Source organism: Salvelinus namaycush, unplaced genomic scaffold, assembly GCF_016432855.1.
Source record: "Salvelinus namaycush isolate Seneca unplaced genomic scaffold, SaNama_1.0 Scaffold1558, whole genome shotgun sequence".
NCBI classification, from domain to species: domain Eukaryota; kingdom Metazoa; phylum Chordata; class Actinopteri; order Salmoniformes; family Salmonidae; genus Salvelinus; species Salvelinus namaycush.
Genome location: NW_024058295.1, coordinates 35,026 through 60,054, shown reverse-complemented (window position 1 = coordinate 60,054; position 25,029 = coordinate 35,026). Strand labels below are relative to the sequence as shown.

Here is a 25,029-nt window from a genome sequence, read left to right as displayed (position 1 = left end):
TCTCTCCTCTCTCTCTCTCTCTCTCTCTCTCTCTCTCTCTCTCTCTCTCTCTCTCTCTCTCTCTCTCTCTCTCTCTCTCTCTCTCTCTCTCTCTCTCTCTCTCTCTCTCTCTGATACTAGCATCAACAGTTATGCCGCTTTTAACATTGTTGTTGTTTATGTCAGCCGGAGGAGGTGATGTGGCAGCTGTGTGCCATCAAGATAACGGAGGCCATCCAGTACGTGGTGGAGTTCGCCAAACGCATCGATGGCTTCATGGAGCTCTGTCAGAACGACCAGATAGTGCTGCTCAAAGCAGGTAGACAAAACGATGGAACGTCTACTATCTCATAATGATCAATCCCCAATCTATCTACTGTCTACTTACATAGGAAACCCTCAATCTGTCTACTGTCTACTTATATAGGAAACCCTCAATCTGTCTACTGTCTACTTACATAGGAAACCCCCAATCTATCTACTGTCTACTTATATAGGAAACCCCCAATCTACGTACTGTCTACTTACATAGGAAACCCCCAATCTATCTACTGTCTACTTATATAGGAAACCCCCAATCTACGTACTGTCTACTTACATAGGAAACCCCCAATCTATCTACTGTCTACTTATATAGGAAACCCCCAATCTACGTACTGTCTACTTATATAGGAAACCCCCAATCTACGTACTGTCTACTTATATAGGAAACCCCCAATCTATGTACTGTCTACTTATATAGGAAACCCCCAATCTACGTACTGTCTACTTACATAGGAAACCCCCAATCTATCTACTGTCTACTTATATAGGAAACCCCCAATCTACGTACTGTCTACTTATATAGGAAACCCCCAATCTACGTACTGTCTACTTATATAGGAAACCCCCAATCTATGAACTGTCTACTTATATAGGAAACCCCCAATCTACGTACTGTCTACTTATATAGGAAACCCCCAATCTACGTACTGTCTACTTACATAGGAAACCCTCAATCTGTCTACTGTCTACTTACATAGGAAACCCCCAATCTATCTACTGTCTACTTACATAGGAAACCCCCAATCTATCTACTGTCTACTTATATAGGAAACCCCCAATCTATATACTGTCTACTTATATAGGAAACCCCCAATCTATGTACTGTCTACTTATATAGGAAACCCCCAATCTATGTACTGTCTACTTACATAGGAAACCCCCAATCTATGTACTGTCTACTTATATAGGAAACCCCCAATCTACGTACTGTCTACTTATATAGGAAACCCCCAATCTATCTACTGTCTACCTATATAGGAAGCCCCCAATCTATCTACTGTCTACCTATATAGGAAACCCTCAATCTATCTACTGTCTACTTATATAGGAAACCCCCAATCTGTCTACTTATATAGGAAACCCCCAATCTATGAACTGTCTACTTATATAGGAAACCCCCAATCTATATACTGTCTACTTATATAGGAAACCCCCAATCTATGTACTGTCTACTTATATAGGAAACCCCCAATCTACGTACTGTCTACTTATATAGGAAACCCCCAATCTACGTACTGTCTACATAAGACAGGTGCTTTGGTTTCACAAGGACATGCTGTCCCCAACCTGTTGTGTTGATGTTGTGTTGTCTTTACAACATAAAGTAATGCTGAGGTTGTCTCTCTGACCTGTAGTGATGGTTATGTTATGTTGTCTCTCTGACCTGTAGTGATGGTTATATTATGTTGTCTCTCTGACCTGTAGTGATGGTTATGTTATCTCTCTGACCTGTAGTGATGGTTGTGTTATGTTGTCTCTCTGACCTGTAGTGATGGTTATGTTATGTTGTCTCTCTGACCTGTAGTGATGGTTATATTATGTTGTCTCTCTGACCTGTAGTGATGGTTATGTTATGTTATCTCTCTGACCTGTAGTGATGGTTATATTATGTTATCTCTCTGACCTGTAGTGATGGTTATGTTATGTTGTCTCTCTGACCTGTAGTGATGGTTATGTTATCTCTCTGACCTGTAGTGATGGTTATGTTATGTTATCTCTCTGACCTGTAGTGATGGTTATATTATGTTATCTCTCTGACCTGTAGTGATGGTTGTGTTATCTCTCTGACCTGTAGTGATGGTTATGTTATCTCTCTGACCTGTAGTGATGGTTATATTATGTTATCTCTCTGACCTGTAGTGATGGTTATGTTATCTCTCTGACCTGTAGTGATGGTTATGTTGTCTCTCTGACCTGTAGTGATGGTTGTGTTATCTCTCTGACCTGTAGTGATGGTTATGTTGTCTCTCTGACCTGTAGTGATGGTTATGTTATGTTATCTCTCTGACCTGTAGTGATGGTTATATTATGTTGTCTCTCTGACCTGTAGTGATGGTTATGTTGTCTGTCTGACCTGTAGTGATGGTTATGTAATCTCTCTGACCTGTAGTGATGGTTATGTTATGTTGTCTCACTGACCTGTAGTGATGGTTATGTTATGTTATCTATCTGACCTGTAGTGATGGTTATGTTATGTTGTCTCTCTGACCTGTAGTGATGGTTATGTTATCTCTCTGACCTGTAGTGATGGTTGTGTTATGTTGTCTCTCTGACCTGTAGTGATGGTTATGTTATTTTATCTCTCTGACCTGTAGTGATGGTTATATTATGTTATCTCTCTGACCTGTAGTGATGGTTGTGTTATCTCTCTGACCTGTAGTGATGGTTATGTTGTCTCTCTGACCTGTAGTGATGGTTATGTTGTCTCTCTGACCTGTAGTGATGGTTATGTTGTCTCTCTGACCTGTAGTGATGGTTATGTTATCTCTCTGACCTGTAGTGATGGTTATGTTATGTTGTCTCTCTGACCTGTAGTGATGGTTATGTTGTCTCTCTGACCTGTAGTGATGGTTATGTTATCTCTCTGACCTGTAGTGATGGTTATGTTATCTCTCTGACCTGTAGTGATGGTTATGTTATCGCTCTGACCTGTAGTGATGGTTTTGTTATGTTATCTCTCTGACCTGTAGTGATGGTTATGTTATGTTATCTCTCTGACCTGTAGTGATGGTTATGTTATGTTATGTTATCTATCTGACCTGTAGTGATGGTTATGTTATGTTATCTCTCTCACCTGTAGTGATGGTTATATTATGTTGTCTCTCTGACCTGTAGTGATGGTTATGTTGTCTCTCTGACCTGTAGTGATGGTTATGTAATCTCTCTGACCTGTAGTGATGGTTATGTTGTCTCTCTGACCTGTAGTGATGGTTGTGTTATGTTGTCTCTCTGACCTGCAGTGATGGTTATGTTATCTCTCTGACCTGTAGTGATGGTTATGTTGTCTCTCTGACCTTTAGTGATGGTTATACTATGTTGTCTCTCTGACCTGTAGTGATGGTTATGTTGTCTCTCTGACATGTAGTGATGGTTATGTTATGTTGTCTCTCTGACCTGTAGTGATGGTTATGTTATGTTGTCTCTCTGACCTGTAGTGATGGTTATGTTGTCTCTCTGACCTGTAGTGATGGTTATTTTATCTTGTCTCTCTGACCTGTAGTGATGGTTATATTATGTTGTCTCTCTGACCTGTAGTGATGGTTATGTTGTGTCTCTGACCTGTAGTGATGGTTATGTTATGTTATCTCTCTGACCTGTAGTGATGGTTATGTTGTCTCTCTGACCTGTAGTGATGGTTATGTTGTCTCTCTGGCCTGTAGTGATGGTTATGTTGTCTCTCTGACCTGTAGTGATGGTTATGTTATCTCTCTGACCTGTAGTGATGGTTATGTTATGTTGTCTCTCTGACCTGTAGTGATGGTTATGTTGTGTTGTCTATCTGACCTGTAGTGATGGTTATGTTATGTTGTCTCTCTGACCTGTAGTGATGGTTGTGTTGTCTCTCTGACCTGTAGTGATGGTTGTGATGTTGTTGTCTCTCTGACCTGTAGTGATGGTTGTGATGTTGTCTCTCTGACCTGTAGTGATGGTTGTGTTGTTGTCTCTCTGACCTGTAGTGATGGTTATGTTATGTTGTCTCTCTGACCTGTAGTGATGGTTATGTTGTCTCTCTGACCTGTAGTGATGGTTATATTATGTTGTCTCTCTGACCTGTAGTGATGGTTATGTTATCTCTCTGACCTGTAGTGATGGTTGTGATGTTGTTGTCTCTCTGACCTGTAGTGATGGTTATGTTATCTCTCTGACCTGTAGTGATGGTTATGTTATCTCTCTGACCTGTAGTGATGGTTATGTTATGTTGTCTCTCTGACCTGTAGTGATGGTTATGTTATCTCTCTGACCTGTAGTGATGGTCATGTTATGTTGTCTCTCTGACCTGTAGTGATGGTTATGTTATCTCTCTGACCTGTAGTGATGGTTATGTTATCTCTCTGACCTGTAGTGATGGTTATGTTGTCTCTCTGACCTGTAGTGATGGTTATGTTGTCTCTCTGACCTGTAGTGATGGTTATGTTGTCTCTCTGACCTGTAGTGATGGTCATGTTATGTTGTCTCTCTGACCTGTAGTGATGGTTATGTTATCTCTCTGACCTGTAGTGATGGTTATGTTATGTTGTCTCTCTGACCTGTAGTGATGGTTATGTTGTCTCTCTGACCTGTAGTGATGGTTATGTTGTCTCTCTGACCTGTAGTGATGGTTGTGATGTTGTTGTCTCTCTGACCTGTAGTGATGGTTGTGATGTTGTTGTCTCTCTGACCTGTAGTGATGGTTGTGTTGTCTCTCTGACCTGTAGTGATGGTTATGTTATCTCTCTGACCTGTAGTGATGGTTATGTTATGTTGTCTCTCTGACCTGTAGTGATGGTTGTGTTGTTGTTGTCTCTCTGACCTGTAGTGATGGTTATGTTGTCTCTCTGACCTGTAGTGATGGTTATGTTATGTTGTCTCTCTGACCTGTAGTGATGGTTATGTTGTCTTTCTGACCTGTAGTGATGGTTATATTATCTTGTCTCTCTGACCTGTAGTGATGGTTATATTATGTTGTCTCTCTGACCTGTAGTGATGGTTATGTTGTCTCTCTGACCTGTAGTGATGGTTATGTTGTCTCTCTGACCTGTAGTGATGGTTGTGTTGTCTCTCTGACCTGTAGTGATGGTTGTGTTATGTTGTCTCTCTGACCTGTAGTGATGGTTATGTTGTCTTTCTGACCTGTAGTGATGGTTATGTTATGTTATCTCTCTGACCTGTAGTGATGGTTATATTATGTTGTCTCTTTGACCTGTAGTGATGGTTATGTTGTCTCTCTGACCTGTAGTGATGGTTATGATGTCTCTCTGACCTGTAGTGATGGTTATGTTGTCTCTCTGACCTGTAGTGATGGTATATTATGTTGTTTCTCTGACCTGCAGTGATGGTTATATTATGTTGTCTCTCTGACCTGTAGTGATGGTTATGTTGTCTCTCTGACCTGTAGTGATGGTTATATTATGTTGTCTCTCTGACCTGTAGTGATGGTTATGTTGTCTCTCTGATCTGTAGTGATGGTTATGTTATGTTGTCTCTCTGACCTGTAGTGATGGTTATGTTATGTTGTCTCTCTGACCTGTAGTGATGGTTATGTTGTCTCTCTGACCTGTAGTGATGGTTATGTTGTCTCTCTGACCTGTAGTGATGGTTATGTTATGTTGTCTCTCTTGCCTGTAGTGATGGTTATGTTTCTCTCTGACCTGTAGTGATGGTTATGTTGTCTCTCTGACCTGTAGTGATGGTTATGTTATCTCTCTGACCTGTAGTGATGGTTGTGTTATGTTGTCTCTCTGACCTGTAGTGATGGTTATGTTATGTTGTCTCTCTGACCTGTAGTGATGGTTGTGATGTTGTTGTCCCTCTGACCTGTAGTGATGGTTATGTTATGTTGTCTCTCTGACCTGTAGTGATGGTTGTGATGTTGTTGTCTCTCTGACCTGTAGTGATGGTTATGATGTCTCTCTGACCTGTAGTGATGGTTGTGATGTTGTTGTCTCTCTGACCTGTAGTGATGGTTGTGATGATGTTGTCTCTCTGACCTGTAGTGATGGTTATGTTGTCTCTCTGACCTGTAGTGATGGTTGTGATGATGTTGTCTCTCTGACCTGTAGTGATGGTTATGTTGTCTCTCTGACCTGTAGTGATGGTTATGTTGTCTCTCTGACCTGTAGTGATGGTTGTGATGTTGTTGTCTCTCTGACCTGTAGTGATGGTTGTGATGTTGTTGTCTCTCTGACCTGTAGTGATGGTTATGTTATGTTGTCTCTCTGACCTGTAGTGATGGTTATGTTATGTTGTCTCTCTGACCTGTAGTGATGGTTATGTTATGTTGTCTCTCTGACCTGTAGTGATGGTTATGTTATGTTGTCTCTCTGACCTGTAGTGATGGTTGTGATGTTGTTGTCTCTCTGACCTGTAGTGATGGTTGTGTTGTCTCTCTGACCTGTAGTGATGGTTGTGTTGTCTCTCTGACCTGTAGTGATGGTTGTGTTGTCTCTCTGACCTGTAGTGATGGTTATGTTATGTTGTCTCTCTGACCTGTAGTGATGGTTGTGTTGTCTCTCTGACCTGTAGTGATGGTTATGATGTTGTTGTCTCTCTGACCTGTAGTGATGGTTGTGATGTCGTTGTTTCTCTGACCTGTAGTGATGGTTGTGATGATGTTGTCTCTCTGACCTGTAGTGATGGTTGTGATGATGTTGTCTCTCTGACCTGTAGTGATGGTTGTGTTGTCGTTGTCTCTCTGACCTGTAGTGATGGTTGTGATGATGTTGTCTCTCTGACCTGTAGTGATGGTTGTGATGTCTCTCTGACCTGTAGTGATGGTTGTGTTGTCTCTCTGACCTGTAGTGATGGTTGTGATGTCTCTCTGACCTGTAGTGATGGTTATGTTGTCTCTCTGACCTGTAGTGATGGTTGTGTTGTCTCTCTGACCTGTAGTGATGGTTGTGTTGTCTCTCTGACCTGTAGTGATGGTTGTGTTGTCTCTCTGACCTGTAGTGATGGTTGTGTTGTCTCTCTGACCTGTAGTGATGGTTGTGTTGTCTCTCTGACCTGTAGTGATGGTTGTGTTGTCTCTCTGACCTGTAGTGATGGTTGTGTTGTCTCTCTGACCTTTAGTGATGGTTGTGATGTCTCTCTGACCTGTAGTGATGGTTATGTTGTCTCTCTGACCTGTAGTGATGGTTATGTTGTCTCTCTGACCTGTAGTGATGGTTGTGATGTCTCTCTGACCTGTAGTGATGGTTATGTTATCACTCTGACCTGTAGTGATGGTTGTGTTATCACTCTGACCTGTAGTGATGGTTATGTTGTCTTTCTGACCTGTAGTGATGGTTATGTTATGTTGTCTCTCTGACCTGTAGTGATGGTTATATTATGTTGTCTCTCTGACCTGTAGTGATGGTTATGTTGTCTCTCTGACCTGTAGTGATGGTTATGATGTCTCTCTGACCTGTAGTGATGGTTATGTTGTCTCTCTGACCTGTAGTGATGGTATATTATGTTGTTTCTCTGACCTGTAGTGATGGTTATATTATGTTGTCTCTCTGACCTGTAGTGATGGTTATGTTGTCTCTCTGACCTGTAGTGATGGTTATATTATGTTGTCTCTCTGACCTGTAGTGATGGTTATGTTGTCTCTCTGATCTGTAGTGATGGTTATGTTATGTTGTCTCTCTGACCTGTAGTGATGGTTATGTTATGTTGTCTCTCTGACCTGTAGTGATGGTTATGTTGTCTCTCTGACCTGTAGTGATGGTTATGTTGTCTCTCTGACCTGTAGTGATGGTTATGTTATGTTGTCTCTCTGACCTGTAGTGATGGTTATGTTGTCTCTCTGACCTGTAGTGATGGTTATGTTGTCTCTCTGACCTGTAGTGATGGTTATGTTATCTCTCTGACCTGTAGTGATGGTTGTGTTATGTTGTCTCTCTGACCTGTAGTGATGGTTATGTTATGTTGTCTCTCTGACCTGTAGTGATGGTTGTGATGTTGTTGTCTCTCTGACCTGTAGTGATGGTTATGTTATGTTGTCTCTCTGACCTGTAGTGATGGTTGTGATGTTGTTGTCTCTCTGACCTGTAGTGATGGTTATGATGTCTCTCTGACCTGTAGTGATGGTTGTGATGTTGTTGTCTCTCTGACCTGTAGTGATGGTTGTGATGATGTTGTCTCTCTGACCTGTAGTGATGGTTGTGTTGTCTCTCTGACCTGTAGTGATGGTTGTGATGATGTTGTCTCTCTGACCTGTAGTGATGGTTATGTTGTCTCTCTGACCTGTAGTGATGGTTATGATGTCTCTCTGACCTGTAGTGATGGTTGTGATGTTGTTGTCTCTCTGACCTGTAGTGATGGTTGTGATGTTGTTGTCTCTCTGACCTGTAGTGATGGTTATGTTATGTTGTCTCTCTGACCTGTAGTGATGGTTATGTTATGTTGTCTCTCTGACCTGTAGTGATGGTTATGTTATGTTGTCTCTCTGACCTGTAGTGATGGTTATGTTATGTTGTCTCTCTGACCTGTAGTGATGGTTGTGATGTTGTTGTCTCTCTGACCTGTAGTGATGGTTGTGTTGTCTCTCTGACCTGTAGTGATGGTTGTGTTGTCTCTCTGACCTGTAGTGATGGTTGTGTTGTCTCTCTGACCTGTAGTGATGGTTATGTTGTCTCTCTGACCTGTAGTGATGGTTATGTTATGTTATCTCTCTGACCTGTAGTGATGGTTATGTTATGTTGTCTCTCTGACCTGTAGTGATGGTTGTGATGTTGTTGTCTCTCTGACCTGTAGTGATGGTTGTGATGTTGTTGTCTCTCTGACCTGTAGTGATGGTTATATTATGTTGTCTCTCTGACCTGTAGTGATGGTTGTGTTGTCTCTCTGACCTGTAGTGATGGTTGTGATGTCTCTCTGACCTGTAGTGATGGTTGTGATGTCTCTCTGACCTGTAGTAATGGTTGTGTTGTCTCTCTGACCTGTAGTGATGGTTATGTTATCTCTCTGACCTGTAGTGATGGTTGTGTTGTCTCTCTGACCTGTAGTGATGGTTATGTTGTCTCTCTGACCTGTAGTGATGGTTATGTTGTCTCTCTGACCTGTAGTGATGGTTATGTTATGTTGTCTCTCTGACCTGTAGTGATGGTTATGTTGTGTTGTCTCTCTGACCTGTAGTGATGGTTATGTTATGTTGTCTCTCTGACCTGTAGTGATGGTTATGTTATGTTGTCTCTCTGACCTGTAGTGATGGTTATGTTATGTTGTCTCTCTGACCTGTAGTGATGGTTATGTTGTCTCTCTGACCTGTAGTGATGGTTATGTTATGTTGTCTCTCTGACCTGTAGTGATGGTTATGTTGTCTCTCTGACCTGTAGTGATGGTTATGTTGTCTCTCTGACCTGTAGTGATGGTTGTGATGTCGTTGTCTCTCCTCAGGTTCTCTTGAGGTGGTGTTCATCAGAATGTGTCGTGCCTTTGACTCTCAGAACAGCACCGTCTACTTTGACGGGAAGTACGCCGGGACCGACGTCTTCAAAGCATTAGGTGAGTCAGAATACAACCCAGCGGAACACCTTTATCCCCTTCAATCTGCGGTGGAGGCTCAGCAGTTTCAGAACCATTGATTTAATAGGAGAGGAAGTTGTTTGTTAGTATTAGGGACTGTTATGGACCACCTCTGACTGAATGGCTGGGCCACTAGGATATGATTGGACTGAACTTCAAAGCAATGCATGTCAGGTGACGTCTGTTCAGATCCTGATGTCCTGCTCTGTGTCCTGTGTTGTTGTGATGTTAACATAACTTCTCCTGTCTCTCTCTGTTTGTCTAACAGACTGTGATGTTCTGGTCCACATAACTTCTCCTGTCTCTCTCTCTGTGTGTCTAACAGACTGTGATGTTCTGGTCCACATAACTTCTCCTGTCTCTCTCTCTGTGTGTCTAACAGACTGTGATGTTCTGGTCCACATAACTTCTCCTGTCTCTCTCTCTGTGTCTAACAGACTGTGATGTTCTGGTCCACATAACTTCTCCTGTCTCTCTCTCTGTGTGTCTAACAGACTGTGATGTTCTGGTCCACATAACTACTCCTGTCTCTCTCTCTGTGTGTGTGTGACAGGTTGTGACGATCTGATTCGTCTAGTCTTTGAGTTTGGGAAGAGTATGTCTGTCATCCATCTCTCTGAGGAGGAGATCGCTCTGTTCTCAGCGTACGTCCTGATGTCTGCAGGTAGGCACGATGCTGTAACGTTCACTATGCAAGGTGCACGCACATATCTCACAATCACATAACACACACAGCATTACCTGTGTCAGTCCTAGAGCATCTCTGGGTACATAACACACACAGCATTACCTGTGTCAGTCCTAGAGCATCTATAGGTACATAACACACACAGCATTACCTGTGTCAGTCCTAGAGCATCTCTAGGTACATAACACACACAGCATTACCTGTGTCAGTCCTAGAGCATCTCTAGGTACATAACACACACAGCTTTACCTGTGTCAGTCCTAGAGCATCTCTAGGTACATAACACACACAGCATTACCTGTGTCAGTCCTAGAGCATCTATAGGTACATAACACACACAGCTTTACCTGTGTCAGTCCTAGAGCATCTATAGGTACATAACACACACAGCTTTACCTGTGTCAGTCCTAGAGCATCTATAGGTACATAACACACACAGCTTTACCTGTGTCAGTCCTAGAGCATCTCTGGGTACATAACACACACAGCATTACCTGTGTCAGTCCTAGAGCATCTCTGGGTTAGTATTTATCCATCGTTTAACTGATGGTGTGTGTAGATCGGACGTGGCTTCAGGAGAAGGTGAAGGTCGAGAAGCTGCAACAGAAGATCCAGCTGGCTCTCCAACATGTCCTTCAGAAGAACGGCAGAGAGGACGTGGTCCTCACTAAGGTACAACACCCACCCACGCGTACATACAATATAATACAATTGCTATACACCCGGATTGGGGTCCAATTCCAGTCCATACAGAAAGTAAACCAAATTCCAATTCTACATTTCCCTAATTGAAGAGAATTGGAAATTCCCTTTCTGAATTGAAAATGAAATTGAGTCCAACCGTGTTTTACACTGTACTGCTACACAGTAGCTACTGGCAATGCACCTTTGTCTGTATGGACTGTGTTCATGCGTTGTTTAAGTGACAGTGCTCTCGGTATACTCTGCTTGATGAAATCTCATTTGGAACTGAACAGGCATTGGGATTTCACAGCAGGATTTCAGTTCCATCACCACTATAACATAAGCATCAGTCCTGATGAAACACACTCAGACAGTGTCCTGGTCTTAGGGAAATGTGAAAGTCCTGTCTGTCTGTCAGAATGTGACCTAGCTGTCCTGAATCTCAATAACCTCACTCACTCTCTGTCTCTCTGTCTCTCTCTCTCTCTCTCTCTCTCACTCTCACTCTCACTCTCACTCTCACTCTCACTCTCTCTCTCTCTCTCTCTCTCTCTCTCTCTCACTCTCTCTCTGTCTCTGTCTCTGTCTCTCTCTGTCTCTCTCTCTCTCTGTCTCTGTCTCTCTCTCTCTCTCTCTCTCTCACTCTCTCTCTCTCTCACTCTCTCACTCTCTCACTCTCTCACTCTCTCACTCTCTCTCTGTCTCTGTCTCTGTCTCTCTCTGTCTCTCTCTCTGTCTCTCTCTCTCTCTGTCTCTGTCTCTCTCTCTCTCTCTCTCTCTCTCTCTCCCCCCAGTTGATATGCAAAGTGTCGACCCTGCGGGCGTTAGTCAGCCGGCATACAGAGAAGCTGACGGCCTTCAAAGCAACCTACCCAGACATTGTCCAAGCCCACTTCCCTCCACTATACAAGGAGCTGTTTGACTCAGACTTTGAACAGGGCTCCGTGTCCATAGACGGCTAGCCAAGGACCCGTCGGTATACTACCGTACTGTATCTGCCCTGTACTGTAGTTTACTTTCATGGAGCCAGTGTTGCTCTTCGGGAGACAGAGAGACACGTTGAACGAGAGACACTCAGACAGTTGGTCCTGTCCCTGACCTGCTCTTACCCTGGACAGACAGATGACTTGTCTCTGTTCATGAGACAGAGAGACACGTTGAACGAGAGACACTCAGACAGTTGGTCCTGTCCCTGACCTGCTCTTACCCTGGACAGACAGATGACATGTCTCTGTTCATGAGACAGAGAGACACGTTGAACGAGAGACACTCAGACAGTTGGTCCTGTCCCTGACCTGCTCTTACCCTGGACAGACAGATGACATGTCTCTGTTCATGGTCGTCTGTCTTGTTTTCTGTGTCCTCCTGGATGATGAGTTGGTTAGGATGTTTCTGGGAGGAAAAAAAACATTCAAGCACTTAGAAAATCAACAGCCTTTCCTCTCACAACAACAAACCTATTGGGACACGGGGAGCGGATTCAGTCACAACAACAAACCTATTGGGACACGGGGAGCGGATTCAGTCACAACAACAAACCTATTGGGACACGGGGAGCGGATTCAGTCACAACACTTACCTGTGGACAATGGTGTGATGGGGAGCAGATTTAGTCACAACACTTACCTGTGGACAATGGTGTGATGGGGAGCAGATTTAGTCACAACACTTACCTGTGGACAATGGTGTGATGGGGAGCGGATTTAGTCACAACACTTACCTGTGGACAATGGTGTGATGGGGAGCAGATTTAGTCACAACACTTACCTGTGGACAATGGTGTGATGGGGAGCGGATTTAGTCACAACACTTACCTGTGGACAATGGTGTGATGGGGAGCAGATTTAGTCACAACACTTACCTGTGGACAATGGTGTGATGGGGAGCGGATTTAGTCACAACACTTACCTGTGGACAATGGTGTGATGGGGAGCAGATTCAGCCACAACACTTACCTGTGGACAATGGTGTGATGGGGAGCGGATTTAGTCACAACACTTACCTGTGGACAATGGTGTGATGGGGAGCGGATTTAGTCACAACACCGACCTATGGACAATGGTGTGATGGGGAGCAGATTTAGTCACAACACTTACCTGTGGACAATGGTGTGATGGGGAGCAGATTTAGCCACAACACTTACCTGTGGACAATGGTGTGATGGGGAGCAGATTTAGCCACAACACTTACCTGTGGACAATGGTGTGATGGGGAGCAGATTCAGCCACAACACTTACCTGTGGACAATGGTGTGATGGGGAGCGGATTTAGTCACAACACCGACCTATGGACAATGGTGTGATGGGGAGCAGATTTAGTCACAACACTTACCTGTGGACAATGGTGTGATGGGGAGCAGATTCAGTCACAACTCCTACCTGTGGACAACGGTGTGATGGGGAGGTGGTGTGGGGTTCTGCACCCCTTCAGTAAACATCACCTTCAAAGCCATCTGCTATTAAACCTTCACAACAGGAAGAGGAAGTCACCACCACAACAATAACAGGGTTATGTTCCAAAGTGCACCCTATTCCCTACGCAGTGCACTACTTGTAATAAGGGGATCTGGTTAAAAGTAGTGCCCTATATAGGGAATAGGGTGCCGTTTGGGACTTAGATCACGGTGTCCATTCCACCTCTTTCCAATGTCCTACAGGGTGTTACCATGCTGATAATAAGTACATACTATAGTGAGAAATGAATCAATGTTTTACAATTTTATTTGTGTTATAGATTGTATCTCTCCCATTTGTTTCAATTGACGAGCCACTTTTACTGACACCTGTCTCTGAGTTAATGAATGAATAGTGTATTGTCCACACATGTCTCTGAGTTAATGAATGACTAGGGTATTGTCCACACCTGTCTCTGAGTTAATGAATGACTAGGGTATTGTCCACACCTGTCTCTGAGTTAATGAATGAATAGGGTATTGTCCACACCTGTCTCTGAGTTAATGAATGAATAGGGTATTGTCCACACCTGTCTCTGAGTTAATGAATGAATAGGGTATTGTCCACACCTGTCTCTGAGTTAATGAATGAATAGGGTATTGTCCACACCTGTCTCTGAGTTAATGAATGACTAGGGTATTGTCCACACCTGTCTCTGAGTTAATGAATGAATAGGGTATTGTCCACACCTGTCTCTGAGTTAATGAATGACTAGGGTATTGTCCACACCTGTCTCTGAGTTAATGAATGAATAGGGTTTCTGTCCACACCTGTCTCTGAGTTAATGAATGAATAGGGTTTTTGTCCACACCTGTCTCTGAGTTAATGAATGAATAGGGTATTGTCCACACCTGTCTCTGAGTTAATGAATGAATAGGGTATTGTCCACACCTGTCTCTGAGTTAATGAATGAATAGGGTATTGTCCACACCTGTCTCTGAGTTAATGAATGAATAGGGTATTGTCCACACCTGTCTCTGAGTTAATGAATGAATAGGGTATTGTCCACACCTGTCTCTGAGTTAATGAATGAATAGGGTATTGTCCACACCTGTCTCTGAGTTAATGAATGAATAGGGTATTGTCCACACCTGTCTCTGAGTTAATGAATGAATAGTGTATTGTCCACACCTGTCTCTGAGTTAATGAATGAATAGGGTATTGTCCACACCTGTCTCTGAGTTAATGAATGAATAGGGTATTGTCCACACCTGTCTCTGAGTTAATGAATGAATAGGGTATTGTCCACACCTGTCTCTGAGTTAATGCAATACTGGAGATATGATCCATTAATAAGCAATAGTCCATTTCCACCATCACAATCTTCTATCAAAACATGTCACTTCCTTATTGTCATATGACAGCACTATGTTTATCTACTCTTCTGAAATCATCTGCATTTCCCGTGATTTGATTGGTCTACCTCCCGTGATGGTGACCAATGCCCTCCCACCGTTCTACCTTGGCCACTGTACTGTGGTGAAACAGGAAGTTAGTTGTCTAGTTAGCGTGGGTCTTTGTATCGACTGTAGAGAGGGGCTACACCACAGTAGATAGATGCCAGGTCTGAGGCCCTGTTAATCCTCTGTTGGGGCGAGGAGCCTGTCATGGAGACACACACACGTGTGCGTGTGTTGAACATGAAAGACGCCACACCACTGAAGCCATGAATAGACCAGATCCCCTGTTGTTTCTCTCTGACCTGTGTTGTTAAGACCAGGCCGTGTGCCAGGTGTTATGCCCAGCGAGGGGCAAGGCTCTGATGTAACACACAGCCCAGCGAGGGGCAAGGCTCTGATGTAACACACAGCCCAGCGAGGGGCAAGGCTCTGATGTAACACACAGCCCAGCGAGGGGCAAGGCTCTGATGTAACACACAGCCCAGCGAGGGGCAAGGCTCTGATGTAACACACAGCCCAGCGAGGGGCAAGGCTCTGATGTAACACACAGCCCAGCGAGGGGCAAGGCTCTGATGTAACACACAGCCCAGCGAGGGGCAAGGCTCTGATGTAACACACAGCCCAGCGAGGGGCAAGGCTCTGATGTAACACACAGCCCAGCGTCTCAAAAAAAATCTCTCACTTCTTCTATTAATTTCTTAAGGATCCGACACTTAAAAACAAAAATAAAAATCGCCTAAAAAGACATACCCAAATCTAACTTCCTGTAGCTCAGGACATGAAGCAAGGACACGCATATCATTGATACCATTTGAAAGGAAACACTTTGAAGTCTCAAAAAACTGTCTCCCTCTTCTTTTCAGAGCACCGTGAGTTGTGACACGGGCCGTTAAAGATGGCAACTGAGATTTAATAACAGCACCTGATTAAAGGGTGTTTTTATTGTTAGGGAGGGAGGGCCTGTTGGTCCCGCCATGAAAGAGACTGTCAACGTTCAGACTGAACCCTTAACTAGAGCCGTGAAAATAGATTCAAGTGGTTCAATCTCATGGCTATCTAGTAGCGCCATCTATTGACTAGAGAAAGTATAGCACCAAGTAATGTCTATTGTAACGGTTGTGTCTGTCAGAAACCAAATTCCATCCTTCCTTTGTTTTTGTTACCGATTTGTCTTAATCTTACCAGTATGTCTGGAGGGGTAGAAGATGGTGGTCCTTATCACTTCCTCACCTAAACGGAGGTTTATTTCAATCAATGAAGAGAGATAATATGAGGAAGTGAATCAAGTCTTGTCATTTAGATAAAGATAATCAAGTCTTGTCATTTAGATAAAGATAATCAAGTCTTGTCATTTAGATAAAGATAATCAAGTCTTGTCATTTAGATATAGCCTCAGCTAGAGACAGAGACGGGTTACTGAAGAATGACAGTAGTGTTCATCAGATTAAATGTGTTTTTTTGTTTGTTGCACATCTCCTGGCAGAAATTGTGATCAAATCCTGTTCTATGTGCCATATATAGAGGCTTTCATCATGTGGTCTTGTCCAACACAGTGATAAGAGTTGTGTGTCTCGCTGGCTTGTTTTGTAACATGATCATCAAGCCTTCTGCAATAATACAGTACTTGATGTACAAGTCCTTTACTTCTGTCCTTTAGGGAAGATTCACACTCTTTCACTTCTGAATTCCCCCCCTTCTTTTCTATCGCTTTAAACAAATCATCCATTCTGGTTCCGGAATGGAATGTCAGTTTTTAAATAAATCATCCATTCTGGTTCTGGAATGGAATGTCAGTTTTTAAATAAATCATCCATTCTGGTTCTGGAATGGAATGTCAGTTTTTAAATAAATCATCCATTCTGGTTCCGGAATGGAATGTCAGTTTTAAATAAATCATCCATTCTGGTTCTGGAATGGAATGTCAGTTTTTAAATAAATCATCCATTCTGGTTCTGGAATGGAATGTCAGTTTTTAAATAAATCATCCATTCTGGTTCTGGAATGGAATGTCAGTTTTTAAATAAATCATTCATTCTGGTTGTGGAATGGAATGTCAGTTTTTAAATAAATCATCCATTCTGGTTCTGGAATGGAATGTCAGTTTTAAATAAATCATCCATTCTGGTTCTGGAATGGAATGTCAGTTTTAAATAAATCATCCATTCTGGTTCTGGAATGGAATGTCAGTTTTAAATATATCATCCATTCTGGTTCTGGAATGGAATGTCAGTTTTTAAATAAATCATCCATTCTGGTTCTGGAATGGAATGTCAGTTGAGTCCATCAGTATATTCGGTAGCACTTATTTGTAAAATGGCAGAAACTCTCAGTTGAAATCATACAACCACAGGACAGGCTATACGTCATCAGAAGCCATGCTTGCACTGTCTCACCCACCTGGTTCCTACTGGCTATGATGACGTATTGATGAACACTCAGGGACAATAGGAACTATATTATTAGAGGATAGGCCCTAAAAGCAATATTAGCTTAAATAAATCATGATCTGCATGAAGAAAATACATTGCTGTTATTTTAGTAGAAAGCTATTTTTTGTTGCTTTAGGGCTCAGATTGAATCTGTACCGTATGAAGATCCACACTATACCAGGATTTACAATTAAAGGCAATGTTCCTGCGTTTTGTCGGAGACTCCATTCACCGTAAATGCCGCGTATGTCGACTCAATCCACAAATCACCTTTTAAATGTCAGTGCCACTATGACGAGGATCTTCAGCGCTACGGGTTGAATCCATCTCTTCAGTTGGTTCGTTAAAGTGGCCCCCTCTTAGACATTTACCACCGTTGTGTTTACACCTACTGTGTGTGTGTGTGTGTGTGTGTGTGTGTGTGTGTGTGTGTGTGTGTGTGTGTGTGTGTGTGTGTGTGTGTGTGTGTGTGTGTGTGTGTGTGTGTGTGTGTGTGTGTGCGCATCTATGTGGCTACATAATATTGTTGTCTTAGACAACCCAGGTTTCATTAGTGAAGGATATCGTGGTTAGTTGGAGAGGTTTTATTAGTGAAGGATATCGTGGTTAGTTGGAGAGGTTTTATTAGTGAAGGATATCGTGGTTAGTTGGAGAGGTTTATTAGTGAAGGATATCGTGGTTTCACTGTATCCTTCATTAGTGAAGGATATCGTGGTTAGTTGGAAAGGTTTTATTAGTGAAGGATATCGTGGTTAGTTGGAAAGGTTTTATTAGTGAAGGATATAGGGGTTTCACGGTATCCTTCATTAGTGAAGGATATCGTGGTTAGTTGGAAAGGTTTTATTAGTGAAGGATATCGTGGTTAGTTGGAGAGGTTTATTAGTGAAGGATATCGTGGTTAGTTGGAAAGGTTTTATTAGTGAAGGATATCGTAGTTTGTTGGAAAGGTTTTATTAGTGAAGGATATCGTGGTTAGTTGGAGAGGTTTTATTAGTGAAGGATATCGTGGTTAGTTGGAGAGGTTTATTAGTGAAGGATATCGTGGTTAGTTGGAGAGGTTTATTAGTGAAGGATATCGTGGTTAGTTGGAGAGGTTTATTAGTGAAGGATACCGTGGTTAGTTGGAGAGGGTTTATTAGTGAAGGATACCGTGGTTAGTTGGAGAGGTTTATTAGTGAAGGATATCTTGGTTAGTTGGAGAGGGTTTATTAGTGAAGGATATCGTGGTTAGCTGGAGAGGTTTATTAGTGAAGGATACCGTGGTTAGTTGGAGAGGTTTATTAGTGAAGGATATCGTGGTTAGTTGGAGAGGTTTATTAGTGAAGGATACCGTGGTTAGTTGGAGAGGTTTATTAGTGAAGGATATCGTGGTTAGTTGGAAAGGTTTTATTAGTGAAGGATATCGTGGTTAGTTGGAGAGGTTTATTAGTGAAGGATATCGTGGTTAGTTGGAGAGGTTTATTAGTGAAGGATATTGTGGTTAGTTGGAAAGGTTTTATTAGTGAAGGATACCGTGGTTAGTTGGAGAGGTTTTTTAGTGAAGGATATTGTGGTTAGCTGGAAAGGTTTTATTAGTGAAGGATATCGTGGTTAGTTGGAGGGGTTTTATTAGTGAAGGATATCGTGGTTAGTTGGAGAGGTTTATTAGTGAAGAATATTGTGGTTAGTTGGAGAGGTTTTATAAGTGAAGGATATCGTGGTTAGTTGGAGAGGTTTATTAGTGAAGGATATTGTGGTTAGCTGGAGAGGTTTATTAGTGAAGGATACCGTGGTTAGTTGGAGAGGGTTTATTAGTGAAGGATACCGTGGTTAGTTGGAGAGGTTTATTAGTGAAGGATACCTTGGTTAGTTGGAGAGGGTTTATTAGTGAAGGATATCGTGGTTAGCTGGAGAGGTTTATTAGTGAAGGATATCGTGGTTAGTTGGAGAGGTTTATTAGTGAAGGATATTGTGGTTAGTTGGAAAGGTTTTATTAGTGAAGGATATCGTGGTTAGTTGGAGAGGTTTTTTAGTGAAGGATATTGTGGTTAGCTGGAAAGGTTTTATTAGTGAAGGATATCGTGGTTAGTTGGAGGGGTTTTATTAGTGAAGGATATCGTGGTTAGTTGGAGAGGTTTATTAGTGAAGGATATTGTGGTTAGCTGGAGAGGTTTATTAGTGAAGGATATCGTGGTTAGCTGGAGAGGTTTATTAGTGAAGGATATCGGGGTTAGCTGGAGAGGTTTATTAGTGAAGGATATCGTGGTCAACTAGAGAGGTTTTTCGGTATCATCCTCCCTCGTTTTCTTCTCCTTTCTGACATTTTCCCACTCAGTCCATCTCACCACGTCTCCAGTATGACAGTAGACTCTCCAAGGCACTGTAGTCAAACTGCATTTCTCAGAAGTAAAGAAAGTAACTTCAGCCATAACCGAATGTCAAGCAATAATGATATCAATGTTGTATTTTTTTTATCTTGTGAATAGTCTTAAATATTGCATGTCGATAAATTCTAATTGTTCACACTTGACTTTTTGTTTTTTTTCCAGTTCTCTTCTATATTCTGAATTCTGTGTTTTATCGTCACGTTCACGTTCTCTACTACTCTACTTAATCTCACCGTATGGAATTACCTATAGACTCTGTCTATACAGACCAAGTGAGATAAGTAGAATGTGGGATTATTTTAGTTGGGCAGATAAGTAGAATGTGGGATTATTTTAGTTGGGCAGATAAGTAGAATGTGGGATTATTTTAGTTGGGCAGATAAGTAGAATGTGGGATTATTTTAGTTGGGCAGATAAGTAGAATGTGGGATTATTTTAGTTGGGCAGATAAGTAGAATGTGGGATTATTTTAGTTGGGCAGATAAGTAGAATGTGGGATTATTTTAGTTGGGCAGATAAGTAGAATGTGGGATTATTTTAGTTGGGCAGATAAGTAGAATGTGGGATTATTTTAGTTGGGCAGATAAGTAGAATGTGGGATTATTTTAGTTGGGCAGATAAGTAGAATGTGGGATTATTTTAGTTGGGCAGATAAGTAGAATGTGGGATTATTTTAGTTGGGCAGATAAGTAGAATGTGGGATTATTTTAGTTGGGCAGATAAGTAGAATGTGGGATTATTTTAGTTGGGCAGATAAGTAGAATGTGGGATTATTTTAGTTGGGCAGATAAGTAGAATGTGGGATTATTTTAGTTGGGCAGATAAGTAGAATGTGGGATTATTTTAGTTGTTCTTCAGACGTGTGATGCTAGGTTCCTTCAGTGAGCAGAACCTTGGGTTCTAGACCGTTCTAGACTAAGCCACCTTGTTGGTTCCATAGAGGTCCAATGGGTTCTAGATGTTAAGACTAAGTGGTTATTATTCCCAGCTGGTGCCTGTATCAGTGTGCCAGCCTTGGGGGGGGGGGGGGGGGGGGGGGACTATATTTATTTGATTTGTTAATGTCACGTTGTTAGGGGATGAAACTGTTTTATACAGAGTACTGAACCACGGCCCTTAACTTAAAAAAAAAAACGTGTTTGTTGAAATTATTATTTTTATTTAAACCTGTGTAAAGACGTGATTGTGAAAGCCATTTGGTTGGAGCTGAAGTACTGGACTGACTGTGTCGGTCGAACTCATCAGATCTGACCAACATGGCTGGTTACTGGACTGACTGTGTCTATAACTCATCAGATCTGACCAACATGGCTGGTTACTGGACTGACTGTCTATAACTCATCAGATCTGACCAACATGGCTGGTTACTGGACTGACTGTCTATAACTCATCAGATCTGACCAACATGGCTGGTTACTGGACTGACTGTCTATAACTCATCAGATTTGACCAACATGGCTGGTTACTGGACTGACTGTCTATAACTCATCAGATCTGACCAACATGGCTGGTTACTGGACTGACTGTGTCTATAACTCATCAGATCTGACCAACATGGCTGGTTTATATCAATCACAATGACATGTCAGGAATATAGGAACTCTATGGTCTCATAGAAAGAGCATCACAAGATGAGTCTCATTGCTCAAAAAAATAATTATCAGGAAAATAAGTATTGATCTGTTACATGATGAGTGATGCACTTCCTGTTCTACAGCCTCTACAGTATGTAGTGGAATGTGAGCTTTGAAAACGGTTCATTAAATGCAGTGCTGCTATTGAGTCTGGAGAGGCCATAGTGTCCTATACAACAACAAAAAAACTGATTTTATAACCATTCAGTCTGAATACTCAATTACTATCTTTAGAATACTGCAATGACATCAAATCCCTCTGGCTGTTCATATTTATTTAATGACTGTGTTGGCTAGTCAAGGCTGTATGATTTAAAATAATAGACAATCTATTTCAATGTTTAAAAAAAAATCTAAGGTGGATGACATGTGTGTCTTTAGTTCCTTTACAATAACGAGTCTTCAACGTGTTTGATGGAGGAAAGAACATAGAACACAACCTTTGTTAATTAAATTAAAATGTTTTTTGAAAAAACAAGGTTTTTTTAACTGAAGAACCAGCTACAGCACAGTGAGGGGGGGGGGTTATGTTTTGATGGTATTATTATGCTACTGATCTTTAAGATAATGACATACGGATTTTTTTGTTTTTTAATCCAGCTCTTTTATTAAACTCTCTTCAGTTGTCTTCACAAACAGCAACCTCGTTTCTTTGTCTGAGTCATGAATATATATTGTAAGTATTTTTTGGAATCTTTTTTTTTTTTTTTTTGTAAATACAAAACTGTAAAATGAAAAATAATAAATGTAAAGTTGTCTTTTTAAATACTTTTCATTCTAATATGATGAATATTGTTATATTGCACTTAAGAAAACAAACCTGTACCTTTTTAATATTGTGACCTTTTATTAAAAGTGCATTGGACACATCAGTTCTCGGGGTGTGTAATGTGTGGTTGTCCCAGAATTAAAATGGCAGCTTTGAGAGAAGCTAGCAATCATCCATTTCCTGTCGTTATTTTGTTCAATATATATAGTGTATATAAAGTATATAAGTTATTATATTAATAAATAATATTTTATGTATTATTCATAATTTGTTATACAGTGATATATAGTTATTTAGACAGATACTATGTCCATGTTATACTAATTTGGCTAAGTTAACACGTTCAAGACTCAACATATTTGGAGCATCAGTAAATAATTATATTAAAAAAATGTTTTAACCCTTTTTCTCCCTAATTTTGTGATATCCAATTGGTAGTTACAGTCTTGTCCCATCGCTGCAACTCCACTGTACGGTCTCGGGAGAGGCGAAGGTTCGAGAGCCCATGCGTCCTCGGAAACACGACCCCGCCGAGCCGCACTGCTTCTTGACACACCGCTCGTTTAACCCGGAAGCCAAGCCGCACCAATGTGTCGGAGGAAACACGACCCCGCCGAGCCGCACTGCTTCTTAACACACCGCTCGTTTAACCCGGAAGCCAAGCCGCACCAATGTGTCGGAGGAAACACGACCCCGCCAAGCCGCACTGCTTCTTAACACACCGCTCGTTTAACCCGGAAGCCAAGCCGCACCAATGTGTCGGAGGAAACACGACCCCGCCGAGCCGCACTTCTTCTTAACACACCGCTCGTTTAACCCGGAAGCCAAGCCGCACCAATGTGTCGTAGGAAACACGACCCTGCCGAGCCGCACTGCTTCTTAACACACCGCTCGCTTAACCCGGAAGCCAAGCCGCACCAATGTGTCGGAGGAAACACGACCCCGCCAAGCCGCACTGCTTCTTAACACACCGCTCGCTTAACCCGGAAGCCAAGCCGCACCAATGTGTCGGAGGAAACACGACCCCGCAGAGCCGCACTGCTTCTTAACACACCGCTCGCTTAACCCGGAAGCCAAGCCGCACCAATGTGTCGGAGGAAACACGACCCCGCCAAGCCGCACTGCTTCTTAACACACCGCTCGTTTAACCCGGAAGCCAAGCCGCACCAATGTGTCGGAGGAAACACGACCCTGCCGAGCCGCACTGCTTCTTAACACACCGCTCGTTTAACCCGGAAGCCAAGCCGCACCAATGTGTCGTAGGAAAACACCGTCCAGCTGGCGACCGTGTAATTACTAGCGGGGGACACTCGTCTATCAACTCTGAGCTCCTGACTTCTCCCCCACAATGACCTCTGATGTCACATACTAAGGAAATGACCTCTATAACATACATTTTTGGTAGTTAAATGCAACAACAACACATTATTTATAAAAAGCTACCTATAAAAATCTTTTTTTAACATTATAATTTGTTTATAAGCATGACAGCTGTACTTTTAGTGTATGGTTGACGCAGCTTATTGGCCATTAGCCAATCAGCGTTTCTCAGCGAGTTCAGAGCCCGTGAATGGATTCACCTGCCATTTATTTACGTTTAATAACTGGCAAATTCCCACCTCCCACTTGGTTATGAATGCTGCGTTATCCCTGTCCAGTAAACAGTTCATTAAAGGTCAGACTTCTGTTTTACTACAGATACACTGGGGAAAAGTCATGACCACCTTTTGCACTTCTTCCTGTGAACTTCTTTCTGTGACCTTTCGCTCTGCGAATCTTCTTCCCCTCCACCTTTCCGCCTCTTTCCCCTTCTCTACCCTCCCCTCCAGTCTCCCCTCCAGTCTCCTCTTCCCCTTCTCCACCCTCCCCTCCAGTCTCCTCTTCCCCTTCTCTACCCTCCCCTCCAGTCTCCTCTTCCTCTTCTCCACCCTCCCCTCTACTCCCTTCTTCCCTACCTCTCCCTTCCTCCTCCTCCTCCTACTCCCTTCTTCTCCACCCTCCCCTCCCCTCTCCTCTTCCCCACCTCTCCCTTCCTCCTCCTCCTCCTCCTCCCTTCTTCCCCACCTTCAGCTGGTTCAGATGATTCATCCCTCTGTGTGTGACTCCGTATCATTTGTTTGCCAGGTTACCGTGACAACCAACCGATCTTCAGGAAATGTGAAGACCTTCCATTGACCCTGTTCCTCAATCTTTACTGCGCTATAAGTGGATGAGGCAGTTATTATGGCAATGTTAGTATTGAGAAGTAAGAGAGCTTTGGTCAAAGCACACACACACAAGATATTTTCAAGTGAGTATTCTGTTGAAGGGACAGTTGGGGCTTAACCTTGTCGCCAGACGTAAATTGCTTGAGAGATGGCTGGTCGATTAGTCGGGCTGGACTTTTTTTATTTGCAGGGATGGAAGATGTTACGACACAAAGTCTTAAAAAACGTCTGCATTGGTCCTTTATCTCAACGTCAAATCATTTGGGTAACAATTAAGTACCTTACTGTTATTTATTTAATTTGATAAAAATTGTAAAAAAAACAAAACAATTTGCTTCTTAGCAAAGAACAATATCTCAAGCTAGAAATGTGCTAGGATTGTCTGTGAGTGGTCTGAGTGGGGGGCCTAATTGGATGAGCCTAATGGGAGGGATATGTAACCTGAAAACTAGCTGTTATTGGCAGAGAGGTTTGAAACTCTCTTTCTTATTGGTCTATAAACTAATACCGCCTAGTGATGTCGCCAGGCCTAAACTTCCTCCTACCAAAACAAGATGACATTTCACTCTGTCTTTTCAAACAGCTCTTACACTTAAACGGCATAAAAATATTTTTTTATAATTTCACAGTGTTATTCCAACCTCATAGTGTGGAGATATAAAACCATATAAAACCAAGCCTGTCAGTACACAGACAACCCACCCTCTCCCCTAACAGACGTGTGTCACGCCCTGACCGTAGAGAGCGTTTTATGTCTCTATTTTGGTTTGGCCAGGGTGTGATTTGGGTGGGCAGTCCTTGTTCTATGTTTTCTATTTCTACGTGTTTGGCCGGGTGTGGTTCTCAATCAGAGGCAGCTGTCTATCGTTGTCTCTGATTGGGAACCATA

General features: G+C 42.4%; 1 protein-coding gene and 1 long non-coding RNA gene across 2 annotated transcripts; both read left to right on the top strand.

The window, feature by feature from the left end:
• The first annotated feature begins 137 nt into the window (after positions 1 to 137).
• On the top strand, positions 138 to 12,456 carry LOC120037057 (nuclear receptor ROR-alpha A-like). Its single transcript, XM_038983271.1, has 5 exons — positions 138 to 298; positions 9,382 to 9,489; positions 10,064 to 10,174; positions 10,758 to 10,870; positions 11,677 to 12,456. Exons 1-5 carry the CDS (start codon positions 178 to 180, stop codon positions 11,842 to 11,844), a joined length of 621 nt encoding a protein of 206 aa, XP_038839199.1. The 5' UTR covers positions 138 to 177; the 3' UTR covers positions 11,845 to 12,456.
• Positions 12,457 to 13,241: 785 nt separating this feature from the next.
• LOC120037058 lies at positions 13,242 to 18,358 on the top strand. Its single transcript, XR_005474746.1, has 3 exons — positions 13,242 to 17,819; positions 17,892 to 18,001; positions 18,149 to 18,358. It is a non-coding gene; the product is annotated as an uncharacterized LOC120037058 (long non-coding RNA).
• Positions 18,359 to 25,029: the final 6,671 nt, after the last annotated feature.